The sequence below is a fragment of the Camelus dromedarius genome, chromosome 6, assembly GCF_036321535.1.
Source record: "Camelus dromedarius isolate mCamDro1 chromosome 6, mCamDro1.pat, whole genome shotgun sequence".
NCBI lineage: Eukaryota > Metazoa > Chordata > Mammalia > Artiodactyla > Camelidae > Camelus > Camelus dromedarius.
The window spans coordinates 39,135,781-39,159,260 of record NC_087441.1 but is presented as its reverse complement, the minus strand read 5'-3'; the positions used below and the strand labels follow the sequence as shown (position 1 = coordinate 39,159,260).

The 23,480-nt window shown below is 34.1% G+C and overlaps 2 protein-coding genes across 6 annotated transcripts in view; one reads left to right on the top strand and one right to left on the bottom strand.

The window, feature by feature from the left end:
• Nucleotides 1-8,408, bottom strand: part of ZUP1 (zinc finger containing ubiquitin peptidase 1) — a 35,468-nt gene extending 27,060 nt beyond the window's left edge. For 2 of the 4 annotated variants that reach the window (XR_010381254.1, XM_064486749.1), the window contains exons 1-4: nucleotides 7,646-8,408; nucleotides 6,047-6,622; nucleotides 3,421-3,531; nucleotides 1,595-1,716 (exon numbers count right to left, since the gene is read on the bottom strand). Coding sequence is in view for 3 of the 4 variants with exons in the window: in XM_064486749.1 (XP_064342819.1) it covers nucleotides 1,595-1,716; nucleotides 3,421-3,531; nucleotides 6,047-6,608 (795 nt within the window). In the remaining variant the exon portion in view is untranslated. The remainder of the gene's footprint in view (nucleotides 1-1,594; nucleotides 1,717-3,420; nucleotides 3,532-6,046; nucleotides 6,623-7,645) is intronic. The other 2 variants (XM_010979148.3, XM_010979149.3) reach the window with 2 other exon arrangements.
• Nucleotides 8,409-9,371: 963 nt separating this feature from the next.
• KPNA5 (karyopherin subunit alpha 5) overlaps nucleotides 9,372-23,480 on the top strand; it is a 34,992-nt gene continuing 20,883 nt past the window's right edge. The window contains exons 1-7 of one of the 2 annotated variants that reach the window (XM_064486747.1): nucleotides 9,372-9,537; nucleotides 14,491-14,624; nucleotides 16,041-16,142; nucleotides 16,260-16,359; nucleotides 18,519-18,613; nucleotides 19,460-19,591; nucleotides 21,903-21,991. In XM_064486747.1, the coding sequence (XP_064342817.1) occupies nucleotides 9,534-9,537; nucleotides 14,491-14,624; nucleotides 16,041-16,142; nucleotides 16,260-16,359; nucleotides 18,519-18,613; nucleotides 19,460-19,591; nucleotides 21,903-21,991 (656 nt within the window). In that variant the 5' untranslated portion in view covers nucleotides 9,372-9,533. Of the gene's footprint in view, nucleotides 9,538-14,490; nucleotides 14,625-16,040; nucleotides 16,143-16,259; nucleotides 16,360-18,518; nucleotides 18,614-19,459; nucleotides 19,592-21,902; nucleotides 21,992-23,480 lie in introns of those variants that run through there. The other variant, XM_064486748.1, reaches the window with a different exon arrangement.

Below are 23,480 nucleotides of genomic sequence, written 5' to 3'. Positions count from 1 at the left end.
AACATAAAAGCAAATGGCTTAATTTTTATGTCCCTTTATGTCAATGAGGATGGAAACTTACCACTATTTTATTTATCTGGAAATAAACATCTGAAACATCTTCATTTATAGATTTTCATACAAGTCAACTTAAAGATTGTTAGGGAAAATAAGTCACACATACACACAAAAATCCCTGAGTTAATAACAGCCTTTCTCTACAAACAATGATCACTGAAAGAGACTTATTCTCCTTGTAGTGGGGAAAGTAGAGAATCCTGTCTTCCTACTAAAGGTACTGTGAAAGGCAGACAAGTTCTGACCATTTGCTGATTTTTTCAAGAAAAACTGTCAATACTTGTTTTTTGGTTCCCAGACTAGCCTACAAAGGCCTAATTAATTCATAATTCACTTAGGTATTCATTCTGTATAGTAAATGAACTACATTTTTGCACACTGGCAGAGAATCTTAAATAATATGTTAAAACAGCCCCTATGGAAAATGTTTCTAAGATCTAAACAACTAAGCTGCAAAATTACATAATAAATTCTCTTAAATATTGAAAACTTTTGTATTGATAATTTTCAAAATTATATAGAGCAAAGAAGATTTAGGAATAGCCAACTTTCTTTTTTCCTTTGAATCCTGGTGGGAAAATAATTTTGCAAATAAATGAATCATGAACGAGAAAAACAGCCTTAAAGAAAGAATGAGACGTTCTCACACATAACTATGTGCAAGACATTGGAGAAAAAAAGTCAGAGGTCAAATGAGCACAGGAAGATTATGAGATGTACACTGCATATTTGTATATTAAAGGCTCTGAGAAGACCTCAAGTTTACAAACCTGTTTAACTGAACACTTTCACATCTATTCAATGATAAACCCTTTTTATTCACACATTATCCTATTAGCACACAGTAAAGGAACATTTAAAAACCCTGTGAGCATTATTAACACAAACGACATCATAGTCCACAGCAAATTTTCTACTAAAAAAAGTAGAAAAAGCTGTTGAAATTTTAAAAACATTAAAAATATAATAGATGCTACCAGTTTAGCTCAACAGATATACCACCACTCATCTGAGATAAATGTAGTCTCAAATATCATCAGAAAGCATTTTCCATTAAAAATGGCTCTTTCTAAATGCCTGAATTGCAGTCACTAAAAGAATTTAAGACTCAGACAGGAGACATTCATTCTGAGTTTCTATGTTAAGCATCTATACAAACTGCTAAAATTCCGAGTCTCAGTTTCCTAATTGTCCCATCAACATAGGTTTGAATCCAGGCTTCACCATTTAACACTGCCCAACCTGAGCAAGTTAAGCATTCTTTGTCTCCATTTCTTCATCTGCTGTAAAAAAAAATAAAAATCTAAAATAACTTCTTTATGGAGTTGTGAAGATTTTGAAATACTTTATATGAAATGTTTACCCCAGCATGACCAGAATGAGTACTTATAAATGGTGGTTGTTATGAACCCTAAAAAACAAAAAAGTAGAAAACTACTTTATATAATAAACACAAAGATAATATTCTGAAATCTTGACAGCATGTTTGAAAAATATGAACTCTACCAAACCAAAACATTCTTATTAATCTCTGTACCTGCAGCTTCTGAAATTCTTCCATTTCTTGTCTTGATTCTTCAGATCTCCTCTTTCTGTCTTCTTCTTGTTGAAGCTGATGAGCCAATTCTAGATCTCCAGAACACTGGACTCTATCCATGCCTATTACATATTTTTAATGTTATAGAATAAGGTTAACTACTGAAATCAAACCTCACTTAAATGTTAAACATATTTTTAAATGGAGGAAATGCTGTTATTTTGCCATTTACTCATGACTATGATGTCACAGAAACACTGAGTACAAATCTAGCAGAACTTGAACTGCTTCTGTAAGGGTATAACACTCCTCTTAAATCACTAATATTCACTGAGTGTTTAGGCTATGACAAGGACTTATTAAGTATCTCATTTGGATCCTCTTAACAACCTTAGAAAGTTAGATATTATTATCTACTGAGGAAACCAGAACTTAGAGAAATTAAGTAACATCCTTGAGTAGTGCTTCTTATTAACCCTAATAAGGCAGATTGGTTTTTAAAAGAAACACTGGGAGGGAAAAAAGGAAATAAAAAAGAACATAAAAATATGTTTGCAAATTTTTCGCAAATGCAAAACTATGTTACAGATATTAGACCATAACTTAATTACAATGTAGCCCCAAGCAAATAGTACAACTATGCAACACCTTGCCCTTTTCCCTCTCTGTCCAGTGTCCCACAGATCCATTAGTCAGTGGCTTCTGGCCAGCATCTTCTTGACCTCCCAATTTGATGGTTTACTTATGTATTAAATATTCTTTCTTTCCTTTCAAATCTTTCAGCCTCTGCTATATCTTTCTATTTGGTCTCCACATCCATTGCTGCAGATATGCAATTCAAAACTGATTTTTAGCATACTTCTGAGGCTATCTACAGTGATTTACTCAGACCGTATCTTTCTCTCATTACCTACTAGAGGCTTACAGAAAACTTTATGTACCCATACAAAGCTTATCATAAACAAAGTAAGAATTATCAGACATTTCAACTTCAGAGGGTTATTCTTCCACAGTAATTAGTAGAGAACCACCCACAGTAGAGGACTGTTCCATCTTTGCTCCAGCAATTCTCATCTTGGTATTAGGCTGAGAAAGCAGGTAATGCTGTCCATGGACATCACTAACTGGTACTAGGATCACTGATAATGAACACTAAAGACTCCTGCAGTAAAAGGAGATATCTATGTACCTTAAGAAACCAAAATATAGTAAAACACAACTGGTTTCTCCTAGGGTCTACTTTGTATTTTGTTTCAATGGAACTGTGAAACTCATATAGGATCTTTCCACTTTTAAAAAAGACAGGGGACAGAGGAAAACTTCAGAATCTCTTATAAAACTAGTAAGTGGTAGTAAATAAGCTAGGCAAGCAGCTGGAAATGCACTTGAAAAACTTTTAAGCCACATAGTTTACATTCTTTTTCATATGTGCCATATGGCAGCTTCCTAGTTCATAAACAATTTTTACTGACAAGAGGCTAAATTGAATTACTTCAAGCTGCTGGAAGAATGGCCTCAACTTATAAATCAAACAGATTTTAAAAATTGTACAATATTTCACTGTCTTCTAAATACTGATACTCTTGGGGAAAAGCCGGGATGAATACCCGTAGTTCAGTTGCTATTCACAACAGTTCATCCTTTGTAACTTTTCTGTGAAAAAAACTTCTAAAAAAAAGTTGGAAGCCATATTGGAATTTTTTAAGGGAAGACTTATTTTTAACCATTGTGCTTCCCCCCCCCATATCACTAACTTAAAAAGCAGATAGTGTCCTAAAAGTAGAAATTAAATCATGACATGCTTATTTTTAAACATACAGGCATACCTTGTGCAAAGCTGCTTTCTTCCAAATGCAAGTCAACATGTTCCTGGAGAATATGGTAATTTGTACAGATGAGCCCACACATAGGGCAATCATAGAGTGGTTGATCACAGCCTGTATTAGAGATATAATTCAGTTAGTTTTATTTTTAAAACTTTTAGATTTTTCACCCCAAGTCAAAGACTGTCTACTATCCACTAACTTCATTAAATAAAAAAAAGCTCTTTGTAGTTGGGTTTAAAGCAATTTTTCTACTTCTAGAGTCAAGATGGAAGACTGAGCATAAGCACAAACCTCTTATCCTACAATAAAAGAAAATATTAATAATAAACATTCATATCTATAGTCAAAACAAGAAAAGTAGAAAGGAAAGTCAAATGTTAAGTAGAGGCCAGGCTAGATATGGGCCAAATTCTCAGCAACCTCCAAACTACGTGGTTAAGTGCAGAATTCAGATATTCAGCAAAAAGTTGGGCATTGGGATCAAACTGTCTAGTTGGGAGCATAAGATCAAAGAGCTGCATCCATCAACCAGCACTGTAGACAGACAGGTGTAGCTTGCCCAGGACAAAAGAAGTGGTACCTCTGTGAGACCAAGATCTGGCTGATACTGGGTAAAGAAGATATTATTATGGTATCAGGGACTGCAAACTAAAACAAGATAGCACTACACACATATTAGAATGGCCAAAATTTGAAACACTGACAACACCAAATGCTGGCAAGGGTGTGAGCAACAGGAACTTTCATTCATTGCTGCTGGCAGTGCAAAATGGTACATTCACCATGGAAGAGTTTCGCAGTTTCTTATGAAACTAAACACATTGTTACCCTATGATCCAGAATTATATTACTTGTAGTATTTACCCAAATGAACTGAAAACTTCTGTCCACAAAAAACCAGTACGTGGATGTTTACAGCAGCTTTGATCATGATTGCCAAAACCTGAAAGCAACCAAGATGTCCTTCAGTAGGTGAATAAATAAACTGTGGTGCACCCAGACAATGGAATATCATTCAATGCTTAAAAAAAAAAAAGAGCTATCAAGGCATAAAAAGACATGGAGGAAACTTAAATGTATATTGCTACGTGAAAGAAACCAATCTGAAAAAGCTATATATTGTATTACTCCAATTATATGACATTCTGGAAAAGGCAAAAATATGGAGACAGGAAAAAGAGATCAGTGGTTGCCAGTGGTCAGGATAAGGGCAGGATGAATAGGTGAAGCACACAGGATTTTTAGTGAAACTATATTAATAGTGAAACTATTCTGTATGATTCTAAATGGTGGTTTCATACATTTGTCAAAACCTGTAGAATATACAACACCAAGAGTGAACCCCAATGTAAACTATGGACCTTGAGTGATACAGATGTGTCAATGTAGGTTCATTTATTTTTAACAAATGTATCATTTAGTGTGGGTTGTGGATAGTGGAGGAAGTTGTGAGTGTATGGGGACAGGGAGTACAATGGTACGCTCTGTACTTCCTACTCAATTTTGCTGTGAAACTGAAACTTCCTAAAAATAATGATTACTGAATTTCAAAAAATGAATCTATGCACTCTTCTTAACCTTTTATAAAAATTAACTCAAATGATCAGATTTAAATGTAAAATTCAAAACTATAAAACCTCTAGAAGATAACATGGGAAAGATGACCTTGGGTTTGACAGAGTTTTTTTTTTCCCCTCTTTTTTTGGGCAAAGAATTTTGACATAACATCAAAAGCATAATCCATGACAGAAGAAACCAAGTAAGTCTGCATTTCATTAAAAGTAAAAACTTCTGCTCTGTGAAAGACACTGTTAAGAGAATGAAAAGACAAGTCCCAGACTGGGAGAAAATATTTGAAAAGCACATATCTGAAAAAGGACTTGCACCCAAAATGTATGAAATTACTCTTAAAACTCAACAGGAAGAAAGAAATACATGATTCTAAATGTGTATGCACCAACAAAAGAGCCTCAAAACACATGAAACAAATCCTGATAGAGCTGAAAGGAAAAACAGACAAACATACAATTATAATTAGGGACTTCAAATCCTTTTCAAAAACTGGTAGAACTGCTACAGAGGAAATCAACAAAGACACAGAAGATCTGAACACAACCAAACAACATGCTCTAACTGAAAAAATACAGAACACTTGACCCAACAGTAGAATACACTTTTTCCCCCAAGTATCTCTGGAACATGTATTACAATAAGCCATATACCATATCTTAGGCCATAAAACAAGATTCAACAAATACAAAAGAACTTAAATCATAGAGTGTGTTCTCTGATCATAACAGAATCAAACTAAAACTAGAACTCAATAACAGAAAATCTGAGTCCCAAACAGTCCAGATGCCATTGGGCCGGGGGTAAATAAAAGATTGCTCTCTGGAAACTGGATTCTGGGTGTATTTCTCCTAGAAAGGGTCTAAAATGTGGAACCTTTCAATGTAGCTGAAACATTATTTGCGTCAAATCTCTTTTCTATTATTGCATTTTCATGTTGCAGTAACAAGTGAACAACGTTACAAACTGATTTCAAAATCACATTTGTAGTAATGTGATTTACCAACAACTTTTTAATTAAGTTGAGACTACTACTTATACAAAATGAACACTTTACCTTCTAATGGAGTGTCTAAAAGATTGGCATGCTTTATTTTCACATGAGTTTCCATATTTTGACTACAATCCTCTATTTTTCCACAGAATGGACATTCAGGAGGACTATACATTGTTTCATAAATTGATTCTTTTATTTTGGTTTGGTCACACTGTTTTCCTTTACTTTTCAGGAATTTTCTAGATTCAGTTAAGTTGTCCAAATACAAGTCTTTATGTTTTAAAGTAGCATCCTTAGGCAGGCTTTGAGCTGAAATTTTTGGATGATTAGATGCACAAGCTGAATGAATACTTGAATTAACTTCCATTCTACTTTGTAGGGTGCTGTCCTTCCTGTTATCTGAAGTTCCATACTGGATTGTATTAATCCTCTCAAAGTTTCTTTCTCGTTCATTTTGCTCAAAATGTGCAGTTTCAATATGAAAACACATTTCATCATAATTCACACCTGACAACTTGCAAAATGGGCATATAACTTCATTTTCCATGTGGACAATTAAGAGGTGAGACTTCATGTCTGGTTCTGAGGTTACTGTTTCACCACAAATATCACAAGATAGCATTGTACAGCAGGTAACTAGAAAAGAATACAATATTATCTTAAATTAGAAAGTAAGACTTGAAGAAAAGAAAATGTATTTTATCAAGTGATTTGAAGCAATTACTTGTTTTTTAAAACTAGATTATCTACATGAAGAAATTTTCAACGTACTTACTGTTTTTCAAATATAAAATTTATTTTATAAATAAATCTCAACCAAAATCTCACTACTTTATTTCAAGTTTATGGTTTTGATAAAACAAACAGTAATAATGAAAATTCAAATAAATAATTTTTCAAATATTTCAAAAAGTGTCTGGTCTGAAGTAGAGAAAAAAACAATGTTTATAAAATTGCCAAGGTAAGGTAAGTCAGGTAAGAGAAGAAGAAATCTTATCAACTGATATAGCTAAATACAAAACTTTAAAGTTATGTTTAAATGAATTGGGTAAATAAACACATTTTAATGATAGGTGTTAACAGTTAAAGAGCCGGATATATATCAAACTAATTTAAGTACCATTATTAACATTCCATATGGAGGAAACCCTGCCTCAGATACCTCACCACCGCCAAAAAATGGTTAGCCAAAATGCTAACTCAGTCAGGCTCCAGAGGCTGTACAGCCAACCCAAAGAAAAGCGGACCGAGCAAAGTAGAAAAAAGCAGTGATTCTAGAGGCCAGGGAACCGTATTATAATCTCAGGTTTCGTAATTTTAGGTAAGACATCTCATTTCTTTGAGGTTCAGTCTATAAAATGAGTTGTACTAAAGCAGCAATCATTTCTGAGTTTCACAGATTAACAAAATATTGGCGACCGACAAAAAGGTTAATTTGGCTAAAAAATAAGAAAACAATCACCGCTACAACCTTTCTACTACAGACTATTGTTCAGCTAAAAACTACTTAAAAACAAACAGGAAAAGAAAAATAAGGAAACTATTTTCATCATTTAAATAAATTTAACTTTATAAGAACTCTACACTATCCTCATTTTTCTCATTTTCCTTCAGACAAGTGAAAATAGTCTCTAATTTTAGATAGAAATTCTCCCAAACCTCTTGTAGGAAGAGCGTCGCACCCAGAGAGTTTCTTCCTTTCTCGCGGCTGGGACTGGATTAGATACAGGATACGATTTAACTCCTCAACACTTTGATCAGAACAAGTGGATGAGAGATGTACGGAAGCCGGCAACAAGCGCTCGGATGGTTAAGTGGTGAGGAAGCAATAACCGGAATGTCACAAGGCCAAGCCTGACCAAAGGTCCGCGCCGAAGTCCCGATCCAGGACAAGAAACCAGCCCAGACACCAATTAGATCAAAGCATTGGGCCTAGGGAACGAGAGTTGGGGCGGTCAGTTTCTACTGGCTCGGAGATCCGGCCGCAGCTACACTGCCCTGTGTTCGGCTTCCTCTTCGGGTCCCACTGCTGACGCCGTCTGGCTCGCGGGCAGAGGAGTGCGTGCGCAGCGTCGGTTAACTTCTTCGGCCTGAAAGACTGAGGCAGACTCTCTCTGTTCTCAAAGATTCACGGTTAACCGAGAAAAGAACCAGCGACTCCAAAAAACTTCAGCCTCCACTGACAAATTCAAAAAAGCGCTTCCTCTGTCTCCCGGAAGGGAAGGACTCCCAACATGCACCGCTCCACGCCGATCTGGGTTGTAGTGCATTCTGGGAGTCGTAGTCATTTTTTGCATCTTCCTATTGAGGTTCCAACTCCTAATTTACAGGGAGAGACCCTGGGCTAGAGGTCTTTATGAATGAAGTCCGAGGGAGGGTCCTAGGGCATTACACGAATCCACAATACCCCATTATCCAGGGGCCTGACTGAGTAGCGCTCTGTTATCAGCAAGGAGCTTATAATGCTACTACGTGCCAAACTCCAAATTATGGAGGATGACCAAGACATGTTCTTGCCTCAAGGTTACAATGTATCTTGTTTTCTAAATTAAAAACAGGAAACAGCTCTTGGCATTTAAAAAGTACAACAGTAAAATTTTAAAAAAAATGTATCAATGGAGAAGATAACTCAAATTTTTCAGAAAAGAGAACAAATAACAGAGATGGAAAACGGGAGCTATTTCATGGAGGGAATCATGTGTTATTTATCTTGTATATTCTGTGCCTAGCACTACATGTAGAAAACAGTCTGTTTTTAATACTGTTCAACCCCAAGGAGGATTACAAGGCTTTATGTGTGTTATACTGCTTTAGAGTACTTTATCTGGAGTTATTCATTTCAGATACCAGTGACTACTTTTTGGTAAAAAATCCACAGACGTTATAAAATCCAAAAATTTAAATAAATGGCTGACTGAAAAGCTTGAAACAAATGAGCAGAACACATAGAAAGAAGTGAATGAAGCTGAAAGAAAGAAAGAGACTTTGTAAAGCTCCATTAGGTTAGGATTTTTATCCGTTATGTACACTGTTTTACCCCCAACATCTATAACAATGCCTGGCACAGATTAGGCCCTCCATCTGTACTGCGTTGTAAAATGGACGAATGAATGAACGAACGAATCAGCGAATCGATGAACAACGAAAGAGTGAGAAAATTGACAGGCGGCACGGAGGACTAGGGCAGCAGGACACACTACTGCCACATCAACCGCACCGGATTAAAATCCCGGAGTCCGCGCAGACGCCGGCTCCTCTTCGGGTGGGTGGGGCTGGGGTGCTCGCTTCTCTCTGCCCCCCTGCCGGCCGGTGGTGCCGCCGCCGCCGCCGCCGCCGCCGCCGCCGCCGCCGCCGCCGCCGCCGCGTGCAAGGGCTTCTGGGAGCCGAGCCTTGGGGTCTCGGGGAAGGGGCGCAGGTGGCCGCCATCTTGAGTTGCGAGCCTGGTCTCCATAGTCAACGCTAGGGGCGGAGTGGTGACCCCACTGTTACCGCAGCGGACTGCGCAGCCGGGGACTGGGGAATCAGGGCGCCGGATAGTGCCACATTAATGGGTAAGTGGGAGTGACACAGGCCGGGTCGGCTGAGCTCGGGCTTGGTCCCTTTGGGAGCTACTAGTTCCTGAGGCCACTGTTGTCATTTATTGGAAAAGGTTGAGGACCAGGCCGTGCCGGGGTTTTCTCAGCTTCCCCTTCGGGAGACAGTGGTGGCGGGGGCGTGGCAGCCGGACCTTCCCCTTGAGGATGCCAGGACGCGGAGAGCTCAGATCCTCTTCGGTAGCCAGGCCGGTCCTCAGAAGTAGCTTTAGGGAGCAAATCTCATCCTGTCGCGGCTCTGCTTCACTGTTTCTCGGTACACGGTCTTGTCAGACGTTGCCATTCACTCCTGGGACTCAGCAATCTGTCTGGCAGCTTATTAGAAGTTACACCGTGTCCAGAATGAGGCAGGTTCAGGTCCAGGGGCCTGTATGTCTTACGCTCTACTTCCGCCAGCTGCCCTCTACCTGGATGCAGGTGCTGCCAAGCGTGGGTTAGCTGCTTCTCTAATAGTCGGCCAGCTCGCTTCCAAGATGAAAATTTAATAGTATCTCCTCGACAATGCATAAGAAATGAAAGGAGTTGAAAGCTATGAGATGGGATAGTGATACTTCAAGAGAATACGACATTGACATTTACTATTGGGCTTTTTCAGTACATTTTTGGAAAATTCCCTTCTGATTTGATGTCTTAGTCACAACGCTCAGTGATTTATATTGTATAGGAAAGTGACTTTATTGGTAGACAAGAAACAGCTCTGTCCTTTAGATCTTCAGGTCCTGTTTGTGTTTGCTGGGAGGGGCTCTAGTTGTTGCTTTTTCCCCTTTGTGCTGATCTTGTAATTTTACTAACAGGTACCCATGCCATGGAAATGGTGGCTTCATGGGCACAAGAAATTTCATTAATATCTATCAGGAAAAGTTTAGATTCCAGTTATTTGCCCATCCTCAACACAATTTTTCAAAGGGCTGAGTAAAAAATAAACTTGTGACTGAGAAATAAATTCCTCTGGCAACTTTACAGTGTCTGAATAGCATTTCTTATATTTAAAATAACTTGTAAGAAACAGCAACCTTTGAAGTGCAGTCTTTTAAGTTATTTTCTGGGGAAAGAAACAATCCTCTTGGGTGAGGTACCTTTAAAGATCGTTTTCCTTGGACTTTATGTCCCCTTTAAGTCAACTGCAGTGAGGATGCAGATGTTAAATAATAGGCAAGAAGTTGGTACTGTAGAAGAAAAAGGAACAAATGATACATGAGTTTTAGGGGCTAAACTTTATTTGGTTAACATTTATATTGAAAGGTTTTAATGTCATTGCCTGAATTGATGGTTTTAGAAGTATTGTCTGCTGTGTGTATTGGGAGGCACAAGGTGATTCAATCAGATGTGGGAAGACAGTGTTAGAACCTCTGTTTAACCTTTTAAAACTATTTTTTAAAGAATTTCTATCTGTGAATTTATAATGGGATAGTTTATTAAGCTAGCAATACATGTACATAAATAACTAAACATTGAGGATGAATTCACAAATATATTTTACTTACATAAGAATATGTGATCACAAAAGTTTAAAGACCAATGGCCTAGAAAATGCCTAATATATATAGGTGGTAAATATTTTAGAAGTTTGTTGCTGTGAACATTTCATCTTGCTAAAATATTTTATACTTATTGAGCATAATTCAGCAACTAATGTTGAAGCCCAGTTTGCTCTGTAATGAACTCTGATCTCTATTTTTCCCTTCCAAGAGCCTAAACTTTTATTAATGATAGAACTTTCGTATATAAAATAGAGAACAATGATAAACATTGTTGTTTTTATTAATAAAGTTAGGTTGAGCTGTTTCTACTGATAAATACTGGTAAGTACACACAGTATCGCTAAAGTCAGTTCATTAAATATTTTATAGAGGGATATTCATCAATTATAAATGTACTTTATACATTTATTACATGTATTGCTGGACTATACATGTGTTAAATTCAAAGGCACAGAGTATCTTTTAAATCATTGTGAAGTTCTCAGCTCATTCTATTCTATCTTTAGCTCCACCACTATTGAAATTTCTCTCACTGTCTTTACCAGTGACCTAATTACTAAATCTATTGCTTCCTTCCTATGGTACTTGGCTTATTGTAGGCACTTAATTTGCTGGATAAATCAATGAATGAATAAATTGAGTGGCCTGTTTTGATGCTACTACAACTGAAAAACTCCTTTATCTTTCGAGTTACCTTCTTTTTCATGACTCTTATTTTCTTCTGATTAGTTTTTTGTTGTTGTTGTTGTTTCCTTTGCTCTTTCACTTAAATGTGAAGATCTTTAAGATCTGTCCTTTGGTCGTCTTTCTTTCGTAGCTCTAATAATCTTGGATGATCAATCAACACTCTTTTCCTGAGTTTCAACTCATCTTCAATCATCTATAAATTGAAATCTTCTATATGCAACCTACGTAGTATAAATTAAACACATTTAAAATTAAAGTCACTGTAATCATTAGAATGGCTACAATTAGCAACAACAAAATCGTAACAGTAGGAAGTGTAGCCAGAATAGAGAGGGTACAGGAACACGTTGCTAATGGGAGTGCAAAATGGTATAGTTACTTTGCAGTTTAGAATTTCTTATAAAATGCAAAGCATATGCTTGTCATATTATCCATCAATCCTACTCCTGGATATTTACCCGAGAGAAATGAAAACTTATATTTACACAAAAACTTGAACATGAATGTTTATAACAAATTTAGTCATAACTGCCCTAAACTACAAATAACCTAAATGTCCTTCAATTAATGAATGGATAAACTGTGATGTATCTGTACAACAGACCACTACTCAGCAATAAGAAGGAATAAACTATTGATACATGCCAGCAACATAGATGACTCACAGATACACTATGCTAAATGAAAGAAGCCAATTAAGACTACATACTGTTATTATTCCATTTATGTGAAATTCAGGAAAAGACAGAACTATGGCTATAGAAAACAAATCAGTGGTTGCCAGGTTTTAAGAGTGGGAGAAGGGCTAATAGGAGCAGCATAAGGAAGTTTTTGGGGGATTATGAAGCTGCTCTGTATAGTGATTGTGTTGGTTACATGCCTGTACATTTGCCAAATTGATAGAACTGTATACCGAAAGAGTGATTTTTGCTATATGTAAATGAAAAAAAAATAAAACAGTTGAATTCATTATTTTCATCTCGAAAACAAGCAGGCAGGCAAATGAAACTACCACTCTGAGCCTCCGTCTGTATTCCCTGTATGGGTTATTTTGTCATTATCCTGAAATAGTGCAAGCAAGAAACCACGGAGCCATCCTCAACTCCCTTTTCTTCCTTACCACATATTCGTTTTATTGATTTGGTCTCTAATTCTTACTGAATCAATTTCTGAAATGTTTCTGGAATCAACCTGTCTTCTATATTTTTCAGTGCAGGTACGAATTTAGGTTAGTCCTTTTATCATCAAAGTTTGAAACCCCTTCTCTTTAATTTCTTTAATTCTATTCCTTAGGATCAAGTCCAGATTTCTCAATCAGATTGCAGGAACCATATGTGTTCTTACCTACCTTTTGAGTTTTATCTCCTGCCCCTTCTCCCATGCATTCTCTTTTTCAGGTACACTCAGTTTCTACTGCTCCGTGTTTGTCCTAGGCTTCTTTAGGAACTCTGTCTTTGCATATATTCCCTCTGCCTGAAATGCTTGTTCCTTTCCTTTTCCCTTTCATCCACTTCCCTGGCAAATTCTTGCTCATCCTTTCGGTTAGGATAACTGGAAAGACTTTCAAAACTCCCTAAGGCATAGTTGGTTGCTATGTCTTCTGTGCTCTCATAGGACTTAATGCATATGTTTTAGTGTACTTTAGTACTTAAAATGTAATTTGCCAGTTCATTAGTCTGTCTTTGCTACATCAGGGATGGCAGATAAATGCCCACTTCTCCTCTTCTGTTTACTTCATGAATGCTAATTGATCACAACATTCTCTCTGATGGACATGGGTATGTCATTATAATTTGTCAAAATAACATTCTAGATAGGCATTAATTCTCTCTCATGTTAAATTCAAGTTAAAACCCTGCTTTAGACTGATTTTTTAAAATGTGTAAATCCAAGATAGGTTGTAGTATTAGTAATTGTATTCATTTATGATAATATCAAGATATCAATATAATACTGTTACTCAGAAGTGTTTATAATTCTTTTTCTAAAAATATAACTATTACATATGTTTCAAATGTAAGATTTTATATGTATATGAAATAAATATTTTAAATACACTTATAAAATGTTTATATGATTGTTACTATTTTTAAAAACACTTGTAATAAAACTACTTAAAAGTACAGTTTAGAAGTAAATTTCGGTATTTTAAAAGCACTAATTATACTCTAGTACTAAAAACTGATATTGCAGTCATAACTCAAGTCATGACCCATGTGACTTTAGTTCTTGAGGCAGTGCCTTAAGTAAATGAAAGAAGCCAGGTCCAAATAAATACTTGAGACGTGCTTACGGAAGCCTAATACCACATTTTATTGAAATAGACAATTCATTGCTGGTCATTTCTTGATCTTTCCAGAGGCTGTTTTTGTTTTTGCTTTTGTTTTTTAATTTAGAATTTTTTTACCCAGCTCTTTCATGATTATTTCTTGGCTGACAGTAATTTTAAGATGCATCTCACTTCAGAAAGGTTAAAATACCAGAGATGGGGAATGGATCTCAGAGTCAGTGAATTAGGGTAATGACTTTGTGTTTAGACCAAAATCTATTATTTATTTGATAGTTATATCCTAAAATATTTGGTCATTTTGCTCAAATTTTTATACGGGGCTGAGGGAATGTATTCTTTGTACATAATCTTCAGAATGGGTATTGTTGGTTTATCTAGTCAGTGAGCCCGAATAAACATCTCTTGTTGTTTTGAGAGTTATCAGTATCTGTTTTCTTCTTCCCTAATCTTAAGATGCCATGGCTAGTCCAGGGAAAGATAACTATAGAATGAAAAGTTATAAGAATAAAGCCCTAAATCCACAAGAGATGCGTAGACGAAGAGAAGAAGAAGGAATTCAGCTTCGAAAACAAAAAAGGGAAGAACAGGTAGGTATTTTAAAATATTTAATCCTGTTCGCATAAAACATTATTATATACAAAGTTTAGAAATTGCATTATTGCTAATTTTTAGATAATTTTAAATGAAAAAACGTTCTAGGAAATTGAATATAGATAAATTATTTTTTATTTTATTAGTCACCGGGAATAATATTAGCAAATTGATGAATCAGAGTCCTGTGCTGTTTTTAATTACTGACAAGAATGACTTTTCTGTTTTATCAATAAGCCTTTTATGCTAACATTTCTACCCCAGTGCTAAGAAATTTTTACTTTTGAGCCTATTTAGACCACTTCCATTTGTCATTGTAAAATTTGCCCCCTAAAGAACATTGATTATATTCATTTGTTGGTTTGTGGTTTTCATAGCTCTTGCCCCTAAGTTAGTTATAGTCATCTTCCTAGGCTACTCAGACTGTTTCTCCTATAGTCTCATCAGCCAGGTGTCTTAGCCTTCTCTGTTTGAACTTTGTTTGTATGACATAAGGAATAGAAAAATCCATTTAAAAGAGTATACCTCAACATTTTTCATTCTAAGACATAGTTAAATTTAGAAGCATTAAAAGATAATTAGGAGGGTGTGGTCCTCATATACATGAATTAAAACTACTATGTGAAAAGGATCTGCAATGACAAAAGTAGAGAAAGGCCTATTTTAGAAATATGATTATGGTTTGTCATCCCCCTCTTTGTAGTATCTAGCACAGTCTCTACTATATTATAGTAGGTACTTGGAAAAAAGTGTTCAATGAATTCTTAGAGAACTGTATACAGACTGAGGAATAACAGAATTTATTTAGCTGTCAAAAAATATGATACCAGATTTTTTCCCCCAATTTTGATTTACAAGATATACCTATAAATCTTGCACGGTGACCTCACCATGTCTCTTTCCTATTCTTTTTTTCTTTATTTTTATCCACTCCTGAATCAATAAGCACAGGGCCATCTTTCCAGGGAGTTGTTATCTATTCCTTGTTAATCTGATGTACTAACTCTGTTATTGTACTACATTGTCTCTCTTATGTAACATATTTGCTTTTTAATTAAGATTTTCTTGGAAAAATTCTTAGACATTTCATAATCCAGTGTAGGCATATGTGTTTTATCAAATGCTATAAAGTGTAAATATGTACTCTGCTTATGGGGCTGGCTCTTGGTAGAAGACTTGAGGTTAAGAATGACCCAAAGCAGTCTACAGGACAAGAGCTAATCTAGCCCAGAAAGTTGAACTTCTCATAGATAATTTAGGTGTTCATGGTATAATGAGTAAGAAATACTAAAATATTCAGAATTTTATATGATAAAATTATTGTTTTGTTCACTTAAAGGAAAAATACAATTCAGTGGGAATTCAGTGTTTGTGGGAAGCTCAATATATAAAGTTGCTTTTCTTTATTGCAGTTATTCAAACGCAGAAATGTCTCTTTGCCCAGGAATGATGAATCTATGCTAGAAAGTCCTATCCAGGATCCAGATATCAGTTCCACTGTACCCATTCCAGAGGTACATATTGCAAAACTACATTTCAAATTATATTTCAACAATGTTTCAGTGGTCGTGGATACAGCAAAATTATTGATGCAAAATATTTAAATAGTAATTATATTTTCTGTGTTTTAGGAAGAAGTTATTACCACAGATATGGTTCAGATGATTTTTTCTAATAATGCTGATCAACAACTAACAGCAACACAGAAATTTAGAAAGCTGCTTTCTAAAGGCAAGAATTATTTTCAGTATGGTTATTTGATATGATAAGAATTCATAGTACAACTTTGTTTATTAAATACTTTTTATTTTAAGATATTTTCTTTGCCAGTGGGTCTTAATTTTTCTCTAAAATATATTTTTAAATAACGTTTCTTTTTTAAACATTATTTTGTCAAAGTAATGTATTGATTGTATAATATCTGCAAATATAAAAGAATTTAAAGAAGCAAATATAAAAATTGTTAGCCCCACTGCCAAGAAACAAATTTAGATACATATATCTTTAAATCTTTGTAGAAATATTTTTCAGACATGATTTTTTTAAATGGCGGTGTAACATCAGAGTGTGCCTATAGAATAATTTATCAATCAGACATTTCATTTTTTCCCAATTTTTGATTATCATAAACAAAGCTACGTAAATTTGTATACAACCTAAAACTTCCTTAGTATTAATTCATAAAAGTGAAATCATGAGTCAAAGGGAAAAATAGTGAATTAATTTATACTCCATCTTTAGTTTGTACAGGTGTTCATTTCACTATATTCTTACCAACAAAATTATCTTTCAAAAAAATGTTTATATAATAGGAGCTCATTGTGTGGCATTTTTTGAGTACTTAAGCTGAATATTTTTAAAAAATTACTGACCTTTGTAATTCATAATTTGCCTATTTATGTTATTTGTTCAATTTTATATTGTTTATAAAAATTCCTTATTAAATAAAAATTTAACCTTTAGTCTTTCTTGTCTTTAATATATGGAATTTATGGGGTTAGTAGCTCTAATTATCTTGAGTTGTGTATATGAACTGATAAGATTTTGGAATTGCCCTTATCTTCCTAAGAGAGACAAAATTTAGTAACACATGAGGAATAAAAGAAAACTTGTATTCGGGTCAGCATAGATAGCAAATTTGTAGGAAAAAAGAAAAAAAGAAAGAATTCCATTTCTAAATAAACCTTTCTGAACTGTTGAGAACATGATTTCTAAGATTTGAACTGACCTAAAGCTTAATAATAAGGTTTTTCTATATGAAACAGGATTTGTGCAGTTCTTTTATGGTTATGATTCATTTACTCATTCTACTGATTAAACACAGTAGGTTAACATATGAGTTATTTGTGATCAGTAACATAGTCGAACAGGAATTAAGAAAAGGAATAGTCAAAAGTGAAAATGAGATTTCTCTCCTCTGACTAGGTGGATAGATAACTTAGACAAATTTGGGTGGTAGGTACAGGGCAAGGAGAAGGAATAAGCATAGTGATATAACAAGTTTGGTTCTGTTTATGCTACATTTTAAAGAAGTTGTAGGGAAAAAAATGTAACCATAGACACTGAAAAATGTGGTCTATCATCCAGGAGAGAATTCAGTTATGGGGGTTAGATTTGTGAATGATAATCATAAGTGATAACTGAATTAGCAAAATAGGTAAATTTTCTAAGAAGAGAATAAATAACAGGGAGAAACTAACTCAAAAGGACACCTATGGAGAAGTTTCTGGAGAACCACAAGAGTATACTTTTTGCTGAAGCCAAGAGAAGAGGAAAGAATTCTTGGTACTTAGATTGCCAGGAGCTGAAATATCTTTGTTTTAAATTTGCATCTCTCTTTTAAAATTTCTTAGAGATTTTATGGTTCTCAAAAACCCTCTACATTTCATGAGAATTTATAAACAATCTTAGTTCAATAGCATTTCTGTAAATAATAAATAATACCTTGACAAAATAGAACCTAATCTGGCTGAAAGACATTAGACAATTCATAGTTGATAGTGAAAGAGACATCCCTGGAAATTGGAGTATGGTTTTGAATAATTAAAAGGAACATTATCCTTCAGTTGGTATTTTGAGTATTGGACTGAAATACTCCTATATTGTGAAAGTGACTTCTGAAATAGCCTTCAGCTTCTGAATTTTAAATATTGGTGTAGGAAATACTTCAAAATTTTCTTATCATTATGGTAAGGAAAAGTATTTGCTTTGCAGTAAACATTGCAATTTTGAGAACATTTGTTTTCTTCAGCTACATCCAGCTAAGGGTTTTAAAATTAGTCAGTGAAACCTAGGGAAGAGTTATTTTGTGTGCCCTGTTAATTGACACAGAAATTAGATCATAGTGTTTTTGTGTCTATGTAATGATTTAATTCTTTTTTAATTTTTAGAACCTAATCCACCAATTGATCAAGTTATACAGAAACCAGGAGTTGTACAGAGATTTGTGACGTTTCTTGAAAGAAATGATAATTGTACTTTACAGGTGAGTTCAATAGTTTTCTTTCTTAATCTCTTTCCAGAAATGACATAGAATTAAAAATTTCTAGTGAAAGCAAATTCTACAATACTGAGTATATTGTAAGCATTCAGTAAATACAATTAAAGGAAAAAGTGGTGCTACCGGTCTTGTCTTGGTCAAGGTTGTAATGCTGATTTTTTCTAGGAACTGTTATTTCATTAGACAATTTTGGGAAAAATACATAAAATCACTTTTAATGTTAAACATTCTATAGTTGTCAACCTTTAATAACTTTTGTTTTAGAAAACCTTAAACTAAAATGTGAATTTAATGGTTAAATTTATTTTGGCTCTTAGCTAACTAAAGTTGGAAGTTTTTGGAATAAAATCTTGTACCTCTTAAATCAGTTTTATCTAATTGATTGGTTCTTTTTTTGAAACAAGAACAAATCAGTATAATCTACTTAAAATATAACCAAACTTAAGTTTGTCCTAAAGAGCATTGCTTTTCAGTTATACTGTAGTGACAGTTTTTAGATACTTTTCAAATAATTGGCTACTAATAGTAAATTACTGAAGTTTGCAGATATTTTACTGTTTTAAAAAAAGATTATTCATTTGTGGCTTATGACTTTGTAAATTTCCATCATTTCTCAGTTCTTATTTTTCCAGATAAGGGTCCTTTTTTTTTTTTTTTTAAATAAAGCGTTTTTACCAATGAGATCTGATTTCACACTGAATCTTACTAATCAAAAGTCTTTGTTTCTCTCAGATTTGTTTGGCTAAGTCTATACTCCCTCCCTTCTTCTCTTCTTCCCCTTTCTGACATTTCTTTGGGGCTTTCATTTATTTGACTTTTATTTTTCCTTAGTTTGAAGCTGCATGGGCATTAACTAATATAGCATCTGGAACTTTTCTGCATACCAAAGTAGTGATTGAAACTGGAGCTGTTCCAATTTTTATCAAACTTCTTAATTCAGAGCATGAAGATGTTCAGGAACAGGTAAGTTTCTAATTTGAACTATTATGTCTACTAGATTTTAATTTTCTCTTGAAACAACCATTTGTGATTATGATTTAAAGTTCATTTTTACCAAATTGCCTATATATTACATTTGTTAGAATATAGTAATTTCTATTTAGTGTCAAATTAGAAGGAAGGAAGAATAAACTGTCTCCTGCATAATCTTGGGTTCTCTATACATACCACCTCAACTTTTGGAAATTTATTCCCATTTATAAAAGAACATACTGAGACCCAGAGAAATTAGTAATTTACTCAAAGTCACAGTGAGTTGCTGAACCAGGTTTTAAACCTGGGCCAGTCTGACTCTTTATTCTTTGCTTGTATGTAGATTATTTTATTGTTTCTTTTTAAAATATCACATTATTGTGAATAGAATTATTCAAAATTAAACTTTATGTATGAATCCTCACAGTTCTAACAGGGAAAATTTGCTCACATATAACTTGTACTATCCAAAATCAAGTGTTTTGATATTTTTGTTTTGAATCATTTTTATGCAAATTGATCTGTTGATCTCTTTACCATTCCGTTTGTCTGCTTAACTTTATGTATACATTTTTCCCACTTAACACTAGTATTGAGAACCTTTTATTATGGCATTAATTATTCTAAGAAAATTTTATTGATTACTCATTATCCATTCAGATAGGTATCATAATTTATCTGTTCATCAATAGTTGTACATTTGAGTTATTTCTAACTTATTAGTGTTAATAATGTGATGAACATGATTTATATCAGTCTTGATATTAATATGTTCCTCTTGATTATTTCACTAGGGAAATATGACTTAGTTGAAGAAACATTTTTAAAGTTCTTATTACATATTTCAAAATTGACTTCCAAAAACGTTACACAATTTGTTATCCCCACCAACAAAATATTAGGCTTCACAGGGTGGAAAATGTCATTACTTTAAAAGATTTTTCTCAAAAAAACAGAAAATAAATTTAGGTCTAGAGTATATGTTAAAAATATTAACTCATGCTTTAAATGTTAAAATAAAATTTGCCCAGTTGAAAACCTTATTTTGAAGTGAGGGGGGGTGGGGGAGCAAGGCCCAACCATTAAAAGAATGACACAGCAGTTGAGGATAGGCTAAGAAGGCCACGATAGCTGAAGATACAACTTCTAGTAGACCTTGAGCCTCATTATGCCCTCATTGTAACACATTATCATGGTAAATGACACACCCACAGGTGCCAGGACAGTTCCCAGGCTGACCATAAAAGGCCAAAAAGTAAGCGAGGCCCAGGCCTTTAAATCCCCACCCTTTCCACAAAACAGTTGGAATAATCCTCCCACTTGTTAGCATATGAAATTACCCAGCCCATAAAAACTGACAACCCTGCATCCTGGGGCTGCCTCTCTTGCTTTCTGAGAAGGCCAGCACACTGTCTATGAAGTGTGTTATCTCCCTGAATAGATCTACTTTCACTTTATTGTGGCTTGCTCTTGAATTCTTTCAGTAACACAAGGATCAGTTCAAGCCAGTTCTCACATTAGCTTTACCTTACTTTTTTTTTTAAAGTTCTTTGTTTTTAAATTTTAAAAAGTTGTTCATTTTTTTTTGTTTATTTTTAAATGGACGTCCTGGGGATTGAACCTAGGACCTCATGCATGCTAAGCATATGCTCTACTACTGAGCTATACCCATCCCACTACCTTTTCTATACTTTGTTTCTCTTTCCTTTTTTCTTTTACAAGTTAGTCCTTCCCAGTAAGTGTATTCCTTGGCACAGGAGCAAACTTCTAGTATAGAATTGGAAAATTCACTAAATAAATACACAGTACCTTTGAACAATGCATGTGTGAACTATGCAGTTCACTTACAGGTTTTTTGCAATAAGTATGTACTACAGTACCACACAGTTGGAGGTTGGTTGAATCTGTGGATACAGAACTTTGGATAAGGAGGGCCGACTGTAAAGTTATACATGGATTTTCCACTGTGCAGGGTTTGGCACCCCTCACCTCCTCGTCTTGAAAGTGTTAATTGTATCTTGTCTCTCCATGTAGATTCAGAGTAGACAAGCTATCTCTTTGCTGAACAGAATAAACATTTCATTAGTATGTAAGGAAAAATTTTTAAATGCCCTATGCTTCAATTTGATTAAAAATATTGTTAAAGGCATTTAAAAAATTTTCCTTTCTTATATTCTACTAGCATTTTTTTAACATCTTGAAAACCATCACTTTGTTTCTTGTACATTAAAATTTTATTCTTAAAAGAGCAGTTTATTTAAGATATTGTCATAAAAGAATCCTTTTTTCTTATTTTTCTAAGGCTGTTTGGGCACTTGGTAATATTGCTGGTGACAATGCAGAATGCAGAGATTTTGTTTTGAATTGTGAAATACTTCCACCTCTTTTAGAGTAAGTACTTTAAGTTTATCACAGTTAAATAAATACTACTTTTGGAAAAGAAAACTATTTTCTACACTAAATTTCTATATACACAATTATGATACTTTTAAATTCGGCTTATGTTTAGCCAAGCCTGCAATAGCTTGAAAGTAGGTAAAACTAACAAAAAAAAATGTCCATTTGTATATCTGTCTTTTAAATTCTCTCAAGCCACGTTTCACATTGGTCATTGCTTACTTGATGCTTACTGTGCTAAAATAACTACTCTACAAAACAAAGATAAGTAGTAATTTTTAATACAATAAAAATTTAAATGTTGCTAAAGTAGGGAGTCTTTAATACATGTATTGAGGGTGTCAGGTTTTTATATTTGATTTTGAAATGTTTAGAGAACAAAGATAATATGAGATTTTTCTCTCAGAATTAGAATTTCACTTAAAGTGACCTATCTAGTGGTTTGTCTTTCAAATACTTTATACATTTTTTGAAAGAAATTACCCTATAGTGTAACATAAAATTATTTGACAGATAGATTTCTTTATCCATGTTGGTTATTGTTTACTAACAGGATCTTTATTTAGACTAAATGCCAGTGTCCAATAGTGGAAAAGGAAAAACTAATTCAGGAGATGATTGAAAGGAAAAATTTTACTCTTATTTCTATGCTGTTCTCCATCCTTCCCAAGCTGAGAAGTTGAGCAGGAAGAATACATTTTTAGATACTCATTTGCAAAAGATATTTTAGTATGTTAGAGAGAGTGTGGCTTTCCATGAACAAAAGTGATTTTTCAGTATGATTTCATTCAACTAACACTGAGTACCTACTGTGTACAGGCTATGAACCACTTGCTGGTATTTCATTTTTTGGACTTATCCAGAGTTTAAGTTTTATGGTATGTGAGAATTTAGTTGAACTATAAAGGAAAATACTGATTTAGGGTTTAATATCAGAATTATTTTGCAGTTTGTGCTATTAAAATCATCTCTTCAATTTTCAATTTGAATTGTTTTCTGGCCTGATTATATGGTTTGTGATTAATTGTGAGCACTTTTTTTTTTTTTTTTTTTTTTTTACTTTTGCTCTGTGTTTTTCTAGGTCATTTTATTATTTGTTAATATCTCAAGTTAGTAATGGTTTATGAAATAGTAAGTAAGCACTTCTTAGTTCTAATTCCTTTAAATGTTCTAAGGAGCTTTTAATGACTAAAGAAACCAAACTAAGAAATAAAACTAATGAAAAACAAACAGTACCCAGCTATATAGTCCTGTTATAAATATAATAAATTTCAGAAAAAGAATAGGTTTAGAAAGTTTCAAAGTTTCATTAAAAATTTGAGAAAGATAGTAAAAAGGAAGTAATGTCAAGTTAGTTACCAGAAATTCTTACTGTTGTTGGTCAAAAGAAAAATGTTATTAATCTAAAAAAAGATTATGAGTAAATTCACATTGAAGTTCACATTTAGCTAATACTTAAGTATAAAACTTCTATTAATATAAT